The sequence below is a fragment of the Buteo buteo genome, chromosome 24 (genome assembly GCF_964188355.1).
Source record: "Buteo buteo chromosome 24, bButBut1.hap1.1, whole genome shotgun sequence".
Taxonomy (NCBI): domain Eukaryota; kingdom Metazoa; phylum Chordata; class Aves; order Accipitriformes; family Accipitridae; genus Buteo; species Buteo buteo.
This window is the reverse complement of record NC_134194.1, coordinates 20,969,615-20,985,179: the sequence shown is the minus strand read 5'-3', so window position 1 is coordinate 20,985,179 and position 15,565 is coordinate 20,969,615. Positions and strand designations below refer to the sequence as shown.

At 56.7% G+C, this 15,565-nt stretch overlaps 2 protein-coding genes across 2 annotated transcripts; both read left to right on the top strand.

Moving 5' to 3' along the window:
• The first annotated feature begins 4,813 nt into the window (after positions 1-4,813).
• On the top strand, positions 4,814-9,204 carry LOC142044219 (protocadherin gamma-B5-like). Its single transcript, XM_075056424.1, has one exon. It carries the CDS (start codon positions 5,242-5,244, stop codon positions 7,753-7,755), a length of 2,514 nt encoding a protein of 837 aa, XP_074912525.1. The 5' UTR covers positions 4,814-5,241; the 3' UTR covers positions 7,756-9,204.
• A 1,611-nt stretch (positions 9,205-10,815) lies between these two features.
• LOC142044218 (protocadherin gamma-A2-like) lies at positions 10,816-14,443 on the top strand. The gene has a single exon (XM_075056422.1). It carries the CDS (start codon positions 11,135-11,137, stop codon positions 14,156-14,158), a length of 3,024 nt encoding a protein of 1,007 aa, XP_074912523.1. The 5' UTR covers positions 10,816-11,134; the 3' UTR covers positions 14,159-14,443.
• The last annotated feature ends 1,122 nt before the right edge of the window (positions 14,444-15,565 follow it).

Here is a 15,565-nt window from a genome sequence, read left to right as displayed (position 1 = left end):
TGGCTTGTGCATGGCTATGGTATATAACCAAGTGCTACACAGTAATTAAACGGATAAAGCGCTTGATCCACAGTATCTGTGTCGGTCCGTTTCTCCCCAGGGTGAGACCCTGGCGATCCGTCGTTTCTTTTAGATTGTCGCGATGGGAAAACGCGGCAGAAGGGAACAAACTAATAATGATAACAGTAAGAATTATAAAAATGGCAGTTAGTTCCCAAGCAGCAATCCCCTCCCCAGCCCCACTCCCCCCACTTTATATACTAGGCATGACGTCACATGGTAGGGAATACCCCTTTGGCCAGTTTGGGTCAGCTGTGCTGGCTGTGTGTCTCCTCCCAGCTTCTTGTACCCTGCCAGCCTTCGTGCTGGTTGGGCATGAGAAGCTGAAAAATCCTTGACTTGGTCTAAACACTACTTAGCAACCAATGAAAACATCAGTGTGTTCTCAACATCCTTCTCATACTGAATCCAAACCATACCACTGTTATCAGCTACTAGAACGAAAATTAACTCTATCCCAGCTGAAGTCAGGACAGCGCAATAACTGTGCCTGTAGAACGATGATGGTCCTCCTGCTAGCAGAGGACTTTTTTGGCAGGGACACCTGTGGGAAGTGGAGCCTGAGCACCAGTGCAAGCACAGAAGGGCTGCCCATGGACACCGAGGGGCCACATGTCTATAAGCCCACGCTCTCTCTCTGTTTTCCTTGAGCCTTTCTGAACCTCTGTCCTCTTTCCCATGGGTTTCCCTGGGTGGCATGGAAGGGAAGTGCTGATCTATGTCTCCAGGAAGGAATGAAAGAAGGAACAGTGTTATCACCATCCATTCAGAGCAGCAAGTTGACTCTGTGCTGAGTAAAATGGTAGAAACTAAAACGGGTGTCCCTGAAACCTTTTGATCTCAAGTGAAATTGCCTGACTCTGCATAACAGACTCTGCAACATGGTCAGTTTTGTGTTGCAGAGCTTGTTTTCCTTTCTCAACACTTTTTCCCATTGAGATGCACTTGGACCTGATTGATAGCATTGGACACATAGCTGTTGGTTATTGCTGGTTTTATAATGGAAGTCCAAAAGGAAATGAGCGTGCGGTTCCATGAATAGAGAAATGAAAGTTTGTTCTGAGTAAAGAAAGAAGGGAGTCTCCCTGTCCGCCCTCCCACCTTTTGGAGGAAGGCTGCTACAGAAATGGCAGGATCAGTGGGATGGATCAATTTTCTCCAGGCATGAGTTCTCGGTGTTCTTGCTGCAGCTATTTCTCAGTGTTCATTCCATCCTTGGAGGTAGCCCCTTCCTTGCCTATCGAGGTGAGGATGGAGATGTTGATGTACAGCTGAGGGCAGAAAAGCATTTCCCTGGAGGGCTGTAGTTGCTATGTCATAAATACAGGATTTTGTCCATCCATGCCTTGAAGTTTCCATCCATACCTTGAAGGTTTAGAGCTGCCAAGACAAAGACTTGGATAGGCTTCTGTTTCTCTACAGTGTTGCCTAGTGAAATGCTCTTTTGCCTGTGGCTGATACATGGCCAAACCTTGGATGTTGTCCATGGTGCAAATAAAGGCTGTGAATGCAGAGCCAGCAGGCTGGCTCCCAAGCAGGAAAGTTGGTGGGTCAATGTGGCTTTGGTTGAGCAATGGTTTCATTTCACGCCTGGTGCCAAGGCCCGTGCCATTCATGCGGTGATCCTGGTTCCCCTGTCCTGAAAGGCAATGGCAGTCCTCCAGCTATAAAGCATTTGTAAAATAACATTCCCTGCAGAACCATGATGCACAGTTAGATCCTGTGTGAAACCTCCTTTATCCATCTGTATCTTCCTGTAACATCTGTGACGTAGAGTTTCCTCATAATTGTAATTAACCTGTCTTCCATGCCTTTGTTTCCTGGAAGGTCAGGGTTCATTTTGCCCCATGTCTGGATAGTTCTTTATCTTTGGAGATGCGGAGTGTTGTTTTGCAGCAAATCCTTACTTTCCCTGGCAAGCCCTCAGCCACTGGAAGACAGAATTTTATGTATGAGAAAAAGAAAGCAGAAGCTAAAAGAGAATCTGTTATACTTTCTCAGAAGACTTAGCTTGAGAAAGTGGCCTCTGATTACTTGTTTCCACTTCTGGCTTCAGACTTGTGGGAGACGAGCAGGCCACAGAGTAGAAAAAGTGACGAGAGCTGATGAGTTTTTCATAAAAGGACCCCCCCTAATCTGCAGTCCAGAGTAAGACTTTAGGGTTGCACATGCAGCTGGAGAACACAATGGCTCCCAGGTGCTCTGGGGGATGAATTTGAATGTCCACAGTGAAGACTGAGACATCTTCCTGGTGAGTTTCTTTGACAGTACTTTTAATGCTTCCCTGCATTGCTTGCCTGATTTTTTTTTCCTTTTCTTGCCCCCTCCCTGCCCCCTGGTGTTCTATACAAGTAGGTTTAGTTATAAGCAGTGGCATATCTTCTTTTAGCAATGTGTTGTGTGGTTGTCGTGGTTTAACCCCAGCCAGCAACTAAGCACCACGCAGCCACTCACTCACTGCCCCCCGTCCAGTGGGATGGGGGAGGAAATCAGGAAAAGAAGTAAAACTCCTGGGTTGAGATAAGAACGGTTTAATAGAACAGAAAAGAAGAAACTAATAATGATAATGATAACACTAATAAAATGACAACAGTAAGTAATAAAAGGATTGAAATGTACAAATGATGCGCAGGGCAATTGCTCACCACCCGCCGACCGACACCCAGCCAGTCCCCGAGTGGCGAAATCCCTTCTCCCCCCTTCCCAGTTCCTAAACTAGATGGGACGTCACATGGTATGGAATACACCGTTGGCCAGTTTGGGTCAGGTGCCCTGGCTGGGCATGAGAAGCTGAAAAATCCCCGACCATAGTCTAAACACTACTGAGCAACAACTGAAAACATCAGTGTTATCAACATTCTTCACATACTGAACTCAAAACATAGCACTGTACCAGCTACTAGGAAGACAGTTAACTCCATCCCGGCTGAAACCAGGACAGTGGTAGTGCCTCTTGTTTATGTTACAGCTGGTGTGGAAGGCAGGAGATGTAAAGGAGGGTACATTGTGTTTTGGTTTTGTTATGGGTGAATAGATGTAAACATGACCTTTGAAGAAGTTGCATCTCTGTGGAACAGTGTGTGTGATAAAAGAGGAGACGAGGTTCCTCCTAAGCAAAGAGTTTGATGACCCAGTCACTGTTCGATGACCACTTGTCTTTTATTTTGGCCATGTTAACTCTCGTGTGCTGTTGAAAACTTATGTTTCTTCTGAGAATAGTGGTGAGCAGACAAATGTATGTCCTTTCTTGGTATGATCATGATGCATTAACCTCTCATGACATGTGTGTGCCAGTTATGAGGGTCAGAAGCTAACCTGCAAGTTGCGTAGGGTTGGAGAGAAATGAGAACAATGACGTAGGGGTGGAACGTTGTGTAATTCCTGTGTGAAACCTCCTCTATCCATGTATTTCTCCCTGTAATGTTTTGATGCAGAGTTTCATCAAAGTGGTAATTACATTTTCCCATCCTTTGATCTGCCTTCAGGCTTTGTTTCCCAGAAGGTCATGCTTCATGTTTTCCACTTGTGGATTGTTCTTTTGCAGTTGGAACTGAGTGTTGTTTTGCAGCAAACACTGACTTCCCTGGAGAACCACGTGAAGACAAGACTTTTCTGTGTGAGGAAAATGAAACAGAAGTTAAAACAGAGTTTCTCACATGCCCTTATACCTAGATAAAGACCTTTGACAAAGCATTTACACAGTCAAAAAGGTCACAAGGACTGACGGATTTCCAAAAGTGACCCCCCTACTATGTAGTCCAAAGTAAGACTTCAGGGCTTTGCTTGTGGGTTCAGACCTCAGTCACTTCCAGGTGCTCTGGGAGATGAAAAATCAAGGCAGAGTTGTGGCCAAACCTCTGTACATTCCAGTAGTCAAATACTTACCTCGGTGGAGGAAGTCAGAGTGTTTGGTTTTGTTTATTAATCATCAGAAATGGCTGAGAGATTTGAGCTGCTGTTTTGCAGGAAGGAACTCGTGGAGAACACTTGCACACCCCCCTACCCATCGCTTACTCCAAGTGGATAACGAGCACTAATGAAGATCAATGAGCATTATTGCACAGCAGCAGTCACCTCTGATGCCCCTCTGGCAAGCTGTCTACTCAGGAAGGTGGTACAGACTGGCGTAGAGTACTGCTGGCCAATCCCACCTACCTGTAGCTTGTTCTTATGTCTCTGAGGACTACAAGGCTACATGTCCCTCTGTGTGATTTCCTAGCCTGCACAGGCCTGGATGTGTCACAGTAGCAAATCACCTGCCGCAACTTGCTTAGTGAGAGGTACTTGTTTTGGCTTCTTTGGTTTAATTAAGTGCTGCTGAGTTTTGTTGTTCTCATTAAAGGAACCTGTGGCGCTTTGTTCTTCTCTGCAAGGCATGTACAGTGACATTGGTCTGAGTTCAGGTCCACTACCTTTAGGCTTCACATCTCTCCATCAGTGTTAACTGTTGTTCTACATCAGAATCAAACCTGAGCATTTCAGAGTAAAATGAAATTCACTCTTTTTGTGTGGGCTTCCGAGGCACACGTGGGCAGGGAGATGAAACATCAGGAAAGGCTGAAAACATGCACGGCAAAACTTCTTTATTGCTCTGTCGCAGACATTTCCCTCTTCGTTTTCACACCAACTCACGCCAGAAGACGTAAAGGTACATGACAGAGTGTGTCACTACTTTAAAAGTCTACTGCGGCCTCAAAATCCTTCTTGAGTGGGAGACGACGGTTGTATTATAATGCCTAGCGTTCCTGCCAAGCATGACGTCCGTGCCTCTGAGTGTCCTTTTGTATTAAAAGAGAGACCGCCAAGCTTGACGCGTACAGATGGAAAGCCCGGGCCGCCGTGAGCGAGCGCGGCCATCAGCCGGCTGCGGTGGCGTCGCGGCGCCTCCGGGTGCCGCTGTTGGCCGAGGCGGAGCGGCGCTGGAGCCGCAGCCGGAGCCGCAGCCGCAGGCGGAGCCGCCGCAGCGTCCTGCCCCCGCAGGCTGCTCGCTCGCACGGCGCCGGCCAGAGCGGCAGCGGCACGGGCAGCAGAGGCGAGAGGCGGCGCGGCGCGGGGAGCAGCGGCGTCCGAGCCGGCGCCGAGATCGCTGGCCTCCGGCGGGCCCTGCGCTCGCTGCGGAGAGTGGCTGGAAGGGACGCAGGGCAGCGGCAGGAGGGAGGAGCGCGGCGAGCGCTGCCCAGAATGGCGGGCAGGCAGAGGCAGAGGCAGAGGCAGAGCGGCCGGCGAGCAGCCGGGCGAGTGCTGCTGCCCGCTTTGCTGCTGGGCTTGTGCTGCCGGGCGGCGCCGGAGCGGGTCCGCTACGCCATCCCCGAGGAGCTGGGCAGAGGCTCGCTGGTGGGGCCGCTGGCGCGGGACCTGGGGCTGAGCCCGGCCGACCTGCCGGCACGCCAGCTGCGGGTGGCGTCCGCCGCTAAAAGGCAGCTGAAATACTTTACCGTGAGCGGGGAGAGCGGGAACCTCTACGTGAGCGAGAGGCTGGACCGGGAGGAGATGTGCGGCGAGGCGGCGTCCTGCTCCGTCAGCTTCGAGGCGCTGGTGCAGAACCCGCTCAACGTTTTCCACGTCGAGGTGGCCATCCTGGACATCAACGACAACGCTCCGCGCTTCCTGCAAGACAGTTTCCAGCTGGAGATCAACGAGTTGACTTCTCCCGGCACCCGCTTTGCCTTGGGCACGGCCGAGGACGCAGACGTGGGCAGCAACTCGGTGCAGGGCTACGAGCTGGAGGCCAACGGGTACTTCGCGGTGGAGGTGAAGGAGAGCCAGGACGGCAGCAAGTTCGCGGAGCTGGTGCTGCGGCGCGCCCTGGACCGGGAGAGTGAGCAGAGCCTGCGGCTGGTGCTGACGGCGCTGGACGGCGGCGAGCCGCCCCGCAGCGGCACCGCCCAGCTCGGCATCAACGTCACCGACGCCAACGACAACCCACCCGTGTTCGCGCAGGACCGCTACCGCGCCAGCCTGCGGGAGGACGCGCCGCCGGGCTCGATGGTGCTGAACGTCTCGGCCTCCGACGCCGACGCCGGCACCAACGCCCGCATCACCTACGGCTTCGGGAAAATGCCGGACAAGGTGCTTCAGAAGTTCGTGGTGGACGCGGAGAGCGGGATGATCACGCTGCAGGAGGCGCTGGACTTCGAGGACACGCGAGGCTACACAGTGCTGGTGGAAGCGAGGGACGGGGGCGGTCTGGTGGCGCACTGCAAGGTGGAGGTGGAGGTGCTGGACGTGAACGACAACGCGCCCGAAATCACGATGTTGTCGGTGTCGAGCCCGGTGCCCGAGGACGCGCCGGCCGGCACGGTGGTGGCTCTCCTGAACGTGAACGACCCGGACTCCGGGGAGAACGGCCAGGTGTCGTGTGAGCTGTCGGGCGAGGCGCCGCTGTCGATCGTGGCGTCGTCGGGCGGCTCGTACAAGGTGGTGACGGCGAGCGCGCTGGACCGGGAGCAGGCGGCCGAGCACCGGGTGGCGGTGGTGGCCAGGGACCGGGGCAGCCCGGCGCTCTCCAGCCGCGCGGCGCTGGTGCTGGAGGTGTCGGACGTGAACGACAACGCGCCGGTGTTCGAGGAGGCCGCCTACAGCGCCTACGTGGCGGAGAACAACGCGGCGGGCGCGCCGGTGCTGCGCGTGCGCGCGCGGGACGCGGACGCGGGCGCCAACGGGCGCGTCAGCTACTGGCTGGCGGGCGGCAGCGCGGGCGCGGCGGGCGCGGCGCCGTACGTGTCGGTGGAGGCGCGGAGCGGCGCGGTGTACGCGCAGCGCTCCTTCGACTACGAGCAGTGCCGCGAGTTCGCGGTGGCGGTGCGGGCGCAGGACGGCGGGGCGCCGGCGCGGAGCTCGACGGCGACGGTGCGCGTCTTCGTGCTGGACCGCAACGACAACGCGCCGCGGGTGCTGTGGCCGGCGGCGGGCGCGGGGGCGGGCGCGGGGGCGGCCCCGGGCGCAGCCCCGTTCGAGGTGGTGCCGCGGTCGGCCGAGGCCGGGTACCTGGTGGCCAAGGTGGTGGCGGTGGACGCGGACGCGGGGCGCAACGCGTGGCTGTCGTACGAGCTGGTGCAGGCGCCGGAGCCGGCGCTGTTCCGCGTGGGGCTGCACAGCGGCGAGGTGCGGACGGCGCGGGCCGTGTCGGAGAGGGACGCGGCGAAGCAGCGGCTGGTGGCCGTGGTGAAGGACCACGGGCAGCCGGCGCTGTCGGCCACGGCCACGCTGCACGTGGTGCTGGCCGAGAGCTTGCAGGAGGCGCTGCCGGAGCTGAGCGAGCGGGCGGCGGGCGCCGACTCGCCGGCGGAGCTGCAGTTCTACCTGGTGCTGGCGCTGGCGCTCCTCTCCGCCCTCTTCCTGCTGAGCGTGGCGCTGGCCGTGCTGGCGCGGGTGCGCCGGGCCGGGCCGCCCGCCGTCCTGCGCTGCCTGGGCGCGCAGCGCTTCTCCGTGGCCGGCGCCGCCTTCCCGGCCGACTTCTGCGAGGGCACCTTGCCCTACTCCTACAACCTGTGCGTGGCGCCGGGCCGCGCCGTCGCCGAGGGCGCTTGGCTGCCGCCGCCGCTGCCCAGCCTGGCCGCGGAGGAGCTTCTCGGCGCGGAGCCCTGCGGGAAGCGGAGCCCGACCAGCAGCGCCGGCGCGGGAGAGCCGCCCGCGGACGCCGAGGCCCCGCAGGTCTGTAAGCCCGCGCAGTCCTTGTCTCTGAGCCTTTCCTAACCTCGCGCCGAGGGGAGCGGGCTCTTGCTCGTCCTTCGGCCGCTTGGGCGCCTGCTGACGCGCTCTCTTTCCGCGAACGAATGAAAGGGCCAACGCTAAGGCTGTGCTATGTGCTAGTTGTTTTCTGTTTTGTGATAGAGCCCCGAACAGAGGGGGCATGTGCATCGCTGCCTGCTGCTGAGTTACTCTCGAGTGGAGCAGCAAGTCCTAAATGTAAGCACGGTCTGTACCGTGTAAGGCTGTAAAAACAAAACAAAACAAGCCCGAAAAAACAAAGTGGGGCGAAATGGAGGCTGATTGAGAGCGGCCTCCGGTGTGCAGCCGAAAAGCAACGAAGTCGAGAGCGAAGGGCCGTCCCTGAGGAGGACTCCTTGTGAGGGGGGAACTTCGTTGCTGCCTTGTGCTATGGCTGGTGGCGTTCCAGTGTGACACACTTTTGATCTGTGGAAAGGGTGAGGGAAAAGTCGTGCAAGCACGACTGCTGCTTATTGCTGTGCAACTGGTGGTGCAGATTGTGCTTTTGGACTAACGGGCCGAGACTGGTAATGCTCTGCACGGAATATTAAGAGCACTTTATCTCTACATTGTATCACCATAACAAAAACGTTTTTCCCCGCGGTAGAAATAACAAAAGCACGGGAGGCGTGTCGTTTCTTTCTGGTCGTCATCGCCCCTTCCTAGCCGATTCCTTCACGTTATCGAATTAATTGTTTAGGTGTAAATGCCTATGAAGCATGCAGACCCTTAATTTATGTGGCCTCATGAGAAATCACCCATTCAAGTCCGTTAAGTTTCCTGTTTCGGTATTAGCTGCCTCTGTAGGTCTTCCAGCAGTTTAATGATGTAGCCATTAGCTCAGTGTCGTCACTGAAGCACTCCATTGCTCTCATCCCGTTCTAAAATACTGTCGGGACTTGACGACTGACGGGAAGATAGGTGCAGAAGAAAAACTGGGAGCAACGCAAAGGTGTCGTATGGTTGCAGTCACCCTCCACCCACAGAATGGGCCGTATGAAGGGGAGTATTTCAAGGAAAATTACTGAAGCGTGGGTTCATGAGACTGAAATGCTTATTTCTCCAGGAGAGTAGAGTGTATGTCCGACTATCACGTTTTGTATTTCAGAGCCTGTTTTCTCTTGCTCTCCTTGTAGCACTCATTCAAGCACGACGAATACAGAAAGTCGTCTTAGAGGTTAAGGTACGGGCTCAGGTGGCTTAGATTCCCAGTTGATTGACCCCACCTTCTTGGGCCTTTCAATGTCTAAACTCAGCCAATGGTCGTGGTGTAGTTAATTTCCAGCTTGTTCCTTATTGTTGTCCCACAAACGGGGTTCGTTTACGCGGCCCGCAAGCCAATACCACAGAGAGTCGAGGTATTTTTAAATTAATTTCATGGATGCACATGAACGGGTGCCTGTCTCAAGACAGCACACCTTTGTCTCAAAACTCCCTACGTTTATCTAATTAAGTGATACATATTCACTATTATTTCCCTTAACGATTGGTTCTTTCTTCTTCGCCTGTCATCTAAATTAGTGCACAGACTCGGTCTTCTTTCATGGTCTTCTTTCGAGTAGGTGGTGTCATTTGAGTAGGTGGTCAACGAGTCGGTGGTTGCAATCTCCCCCTGTAGGAATTACCTCTTACCTACTTACTCTGTCTTGGCAGTTACATGTGGTTCTTCAAGGTTTATTTAGCAGACCACAATCCTTTACCTTTTCTGACATAAACATAAAGCCCCATTGTCTGATAGTTAGTTACTAAACCTTACGTCGTGTGTACTAATAGGTTCCTTATTTTAAATATTAACTAATGCATATGGTTGAGATGCCTGTCTCATGATGAAACTCTTGAGACATCCAAACAATATACAAACAAAAATCACTGTAATAACCAAAATGATTAGGTTCTGTAGTAAACTCTGTAGCCATCCAGTCAGCGAGAATCCGCACTCATGCGGGATTTTATTCAAGCACCTTGTCTCCATTGCCTCTCATATTTCTACAAGATTACTTTACTACTGGTCTGTGGATTCCAAGGGGCATGTAAATTCCCTTTATAACCCAAAACTAGAAATTCCCTCTACGATTTCTACAGTGAAATGGAGTCCTATATCAGAAGACAGACCTTCTGGAGTATCAAACCTAGGGAGAATTTCTTTTAATAAGGCCTTAATGACTTCTCTAGGCTTCTTGGAACGACATGGAAAGGCCTCTGTCCAACCTAAAAAAGGTATCTACTATCATCAGTAAATATCTGTATGAATTACACCGTGCTAGTTCCATAACATCTCTTTGGCAGTATTCCCTAGGAGGTATTTCTTGTTTCACAACTTCTCCTATAACCCTCTTGGTAAGTTTTTGGGTGATTAGCACAACAAATAGCGCATCTCTTAACTATTATGTCTGTCAGATTTTGTATTTTTGGTCCTACAAGCTCTCTTTTTGGCAGTCAATACCAATGCAATTGCTCTTGAATGTGTTTCTCGATGCAATCTTTTAAGTAGACTTTCCATCATCTTTTCAGAAAGTAGCAGTTGCTTTAAAGGTGTCACCCACCATCCCTGATCATTCTTAGAACAATCTAACTGTTCTGGCTATTGATCTTCTCTCTCAGTATATTGTAGAGGTGATGATTCTAAACGAGGTGCTGGAATTAAGGCTCCTTCAAGTGTTGAGTCTTTGAGAGCTGCTTCTTTTGCCACTTGATCCGCTTTTCGATGTCCCTTTATCATTTCACTATTCCCACTGTGATGGGCTTCACAATGTGTTATTGGAACTTCCTCGGGTATAAGAACTGCCTGTAGAAGTTTCGCTATTTCTTCTCCATATTGAATTGGGGGTCCTTGCGAGCTTAAAAGTCCTCCTTCTTTCCAAGTGGGTACATGTGCCTGCTTCGGCCACGCTTCAGCCTTTAAATGTCCAATCTCAGTCAGTGATCGTGGCGTAGTTAAATCCAAGCGTGCTCCTTAGGAACGGAAGTCTTTAAAGAAAAGTTCCTGCCGCTGGGGTTGCTAACTCTGGTTCGGAGGGGGGTGGGGTGGGGTGAGTGGGGGTGGGGGGTTGTCTGTGTCTGAATATCCCGGGTTGTGTTTCAGAGCCTGTTTCCTCTTGCTCTCCCTGTAGCAGTCATTCAGGCATGAGCGCTACACAAATTTGTGTTGGAGATTGTGCCTTCGGACTAATGGGATGAGGCTCGTAATCACGTGCATGTGAGACGAAGAGGCGTTATTTTACTTGGCATGTCTCGGCGTTAGCAAGGGATTTTTCCCGTGCGGTCGGAACAGCACGGCGGGGGCGGGAGGCCTCTGCCTTCCTCCTGGTCGTGATCGCCTCGCGGGTGGAAGGAGAGATGGGCTGGCGAAAAGGCAGCGCAGGAGATGACCGCTGGACGGGCCCCGCTGTCCCCGTGGCGACGGTGCCGTCCCCGGCCGCTGCCCGCGGGCAAGGCAGGGCGGGCAGCGCTCGGCAGCGCTGGGTGCCTGCAGTGCCGGGAGGAGGCTGCGGGCGCCGCTGTTGACCGAGGAGGAGCGAGAGGAAGGCCGGAGCGCTGCCGGCAGCCCCGCCCGCTGCGGCCCGGCTGGCTCGCTCGCTCGCTGGCTGGCTCGGCGGCCGGGCGGTTCTGCGAGCGTCCCCGCGGTGCGGAGCCGTGCTGCAGCGAGGCGGAGGGGCCGGGAGCGGCGAGCCGGGGCCGGAGCCTGAGAGAAGCGGAGCCCGAGCGGGAAGCGGAGCCTGACCGGGAAGCGCCTGGGAAGAGCGTGCGGCGGCGGTGCGGGGCCGCGGCGGCGATGTGCGCGGCAGGGAGGCGCTGGGGCCGGCGGGAGCGAGCCCTGCTGTGGTGCGTCCTGGTGGCGGCGTGGGAGGCGGCGTGGGGGCAGCTGCGCTACTCGGTTCCCGAGGAGATGCCGAAGGGCTCGTTCGTGGGCGACGTGGCCAAGGACCTGGGGCTGGAGCTGCCGGCGCTCCGCGAACGCGGCGTCCGCGTTGTCTCCGAGGGGAGGACGCAGTATTTCGCTCTGCACGGGAAGACGGGACATTTGGTGACGGCGGAGAGGATAGACAGAGAGCAGCTCTGCGAGAGTGTGCAGCGATGCGTGCTGCGCTGTGAGGTGATAGTGGAGGGGGAAATGCAGGTTTACGGCATCGAGGTGGAAATCACGGACATTAACGACAACGCGCCGAGATTCAAGGAACTCGAGCTGGAGGAGAGAATGAGCGAGACTACAGCCCCTGGGTCACGGTTTCCCCTCGCCGAGGCCCACGACCCGGACTCGGGAGCGAATTCGCTGCAGAGCTACGAGCTGAGCGGCGACGAGCACTTCTCGCTGGCCGTGCAGGCGGGTCCCGGCGGGGAGCAGCGTCCCGAGCTGGTGCTGGCGAAGGCGCTGGACCGGGAGGAGGCGGCGTTTCACGAGCTGGTGCTGAGGGCGAGCGACGGCGGAGAGCCGGCGCGGACGGGCACGGCGCGGATCCGCGTGGCGGTGCTGGACGCGAACGACAACGCGCCCATGTTCAGCCAGGCGGAGTACACGCTGCGTGTGCCGGAGGACGTGCCCGTGGGCTCCGTCCTCGTCACCGTCACGGCCACCGACGCCGACGACGGCATCTACGGGCACGTGAAGTATTCGTTGAAGAAAATTAAAGAGAAAGCTTCCAAGATTTTCCAGCTGGACGCCGATACTGGATCGATCACGCTGATGCGGAACCTGGACTTCGAGGAAGGCGACTCGCACGAACTGGAGGTGCAGGCGCGGGATGGCGGGGGCCTTTCCGACACGGCCAAAGTCGCGATCACGGTGACAGACGTCAACGACAACGCGCCCCAGATTTCGGTGCGGTCGGCGCTGAGCGCGATCTCGGAGGACGCGCCGCCGGGCACGGTGGTGGCCCTGCTGCACGTGCAGGACCGGGACTCGGGGGCGAACGGCGAGGTGCGGTGCAGCATCGGCGAGCGCCTGCCGTTCCGGCTGGAGAAGTCCTTGGAGGACTACTACCGCGTGGTGACGGCGAGGGCTCTGGACCGGGAGGAGGTGGCGGAGTACAACGTGACGGTGCGGGCGGCGGACGGCGGGTCGCCGGCGCTGTGGAGCAGCGCGGTGCTGGCGCTGCGGGTGCTGGACGTGAACGACAACGCGCCGGTGTTCGCGGAGGCGCGCTACAGCGCCCGGCTGCCCGAGAACAACGCGGCGGGCGCGCTGGTGCTGACGGTGCGGGCGGCGGACGCGGACTGGGGGCAGAACGCGCGCGTGCGGTACCGGCTGTCGGAGGGGCGGGTGCGGGGCGCGCCGCTGTCGTCCTACGTGTCGGTGCAGGCGGAGACGGGCGCGCTGTACGCGCTGCGCTCCTTCGACTACGAGGAGGTGCGCGAGGTGGGGCTGTGGGTGCGGGCGGAGGACGGCGGCGCGCCGGCGCTGAGCAGCAACGTGTCGGTGCGGCTCGTGATCGTGGACGAGAACGACAACGCGCCGCAGGTGCTGTACCCGCCGCCGGCGCCGGCGCCGGGCGCGGGCTGGGCGGGCGTGGAGCTGGCGCCGCGCTCGGCGGAGCCCGGGGCGCTGGTGGCCAAGGTGGTGGCGGTGGACGCGGACGCGGGGCAGAACGCGTGGCTGTCGTACGAGCTGGCCAAGGCGACGGAGCCGGGGCTGTTCCGCGTGGGGCTGCACAGCGGCGAGGTGCGGACGGCGCGCTTCCCGCTGGCCCGCGACGCGGCGCGGCAGAGCCTGGTGGTGGTGGTGAAGGACCACGGGCGGCCGGCGCTGTCGGCCACGGCCACGCTGACGGTGGTGCTGGCCGAGAGCGTGGCCGAGCTGCTGTCGGAGCTGGGCAGCGCGGCGGCGGCGGCGCCGGGCGAGCCGGCCGGCAGCCTGACGCGGTGGCTGGTGGTGGCCGTGGCGGCCGTGTCCTGCCTCTTCCTCGCCTTCCTGCTGCTGCTGCTGGCGCTGCGCCTGCGGCGCTGGCGCCGCTCGCAGCTGCTGGCGGCGGGCAGCGGCGCCTTGCGCGGCGTCCCGGCCTCGCACTTCGTGGGCATCGACGGCGTCCGCGCCTTCCTGCACTCCTACTCGCACGAGGTGTCGCTCACCGCCGACTCGCGCAAGAGCCAGCTCCGCTTGTCGGCCGGCAGCTGCTGCGACACGCTCCCGGCCCGGCCGCCGCCCGACGAGCCCGCGCCGCTGCTCGGGGAGGACCCTGCCGGCGCCCGCCGCGCGGACCCCGCCGCTCCCCCGGTGAGTTCCTCCCACCAGCCCTTCTCCGCGGCGCGGCGCGGCGCGGCGCTTCCCTCCGCTGCTTCTCCGCCCTTTCCCCCCCGTCTTCTGCCTCCTGCCTCGGGAGGTGGAGGTAGCGGGAAGGCAAAGCTTCGCTCAGCCACGCGCGGGGCGCTGCCGCCTCGTGCTCCCGGGAGGTGATGGTGGGAGGGCGGCTCAGCGTGACCGTTGCTGCGGGAGGCAGGAGAAGCGGGAGGCTGCTGTTGCCTGCTGGAGCTTCCTCTCAGCGGGGCTTGCTGCTTTTGTCACGTCGCTGATGTGTTACATGCTGTTCACTGACCCAGCCTCTCCCGCAGGACAGCTCCTCTTTTACTCTTAGAACACCGAGGTTTCTCTCCAGAAGGCTAGTGAGCAGGCAATGTATCTTCCTTCTCTGTACGGAGACGTAGTGAAATCTCGGTGAGGTCCGTGGCATGGTAGTGGTGCATGTTGAGGACAAATGGTCTGGGTTCTGGCCCTTTGATGACAAGTGCTTGCAAGCTATGAGGGTCAACGAACACCAGGCAAGTTGTGACGGCTTGGAGACGAGAGTCTTGGAGGTGTTTGTGCGGGGCTGTGGAAGGACACAAGAGATCTGGTTTGCTCCTTTCCCTGTTCGGTGCCCATCTGTAGTATCATGTAATGAGAGTTTTGGCTTCCCAAGTAAGTTTGGCCCAAGTCAGACATGTTGTTCCAGCTGCATAGGGAGCCCTGGGAGGTTCCTCCTGTGTGCTTGCACGTTGTGGAGATGTTTCTAACTAACAGCTTAATTCTATACTTATGGCAAGTGCCCTAAAGGGAGCTTTGGGAGGAGCCAGCCCTGGTTTTGTAACCTACTAAACACCTGAGTTATGCCATAATCTAGAAGAGTATGTTGCCATCCCTTCCCTTCTGTGTGTGTTTAACATCCTGACTTGCTCGTCGTAATGATGTGGAGGTGGTCCTTTGTGTCTGAGAATGTGTGGAAGACCACATGTGTTACATTTGGCTGACTGTCCCCTACGTGCCTTTCATGCTTTCAGCTGTAAAGAGAGAGACTTTCATAGAAGTGTTCCCTTAAAATACTACTGGAAGAAATGCTCTTGCTTGTCACATGCACATGCTGAGAAGTCAAATATTCTCCCTGGTAAGGAGAAGTTGTCTGTGCAGCTTTTCTTTGGGTGGAGTCTATCTGCAAATGATGAAGGTCAAGGACAACCATGCAACCTGTGAAGGGTTTGAGGAGAGTCTCGAGAGGGTGCTGTGTGTGAGGAGGTCCTGGTGGAGACATGGCATGTGTTTTGTCTATTCCCAGGGTTTATTGTTGGTGTTCTGAAACTGAGCCTGAAGGTGTCTCATTTTTGGATATTGCCTTGCTCGGACTCCAGCTGGTCAAGTTGTGGGTTCATCAGTGTGCTCTCCTGTTGCATGATGTTTCCTGGGAATGGCAGTTACTGAGCACAGATGTACACTTTCTGTTCAGATTTGAGAGTCATGTACCTTCCCAGTTGCCCAATGAGCTGAAGTAGGATGATGGTGTCTTTGAGCTGAGACTTTGACAACTGGGTCTTTATCAGAGCTGCATGTTGC

Coding starts and splice junctions, on each gene's coding strand:
- LOC142044219 (XM_075056424.1), top strand. CDS start 5,242: ATGGCGGGCAGGCAGAGGCAGAGGCAGAGGCAGAGCGGCCGGCGAGCA.
- LOC142044218 (XM_075056422.1), top strand. CDS start 11,135: ATGACCGCTGGACGGGCCCCGCTGTCCCCGTGGCGACGGTGCCGTCCC.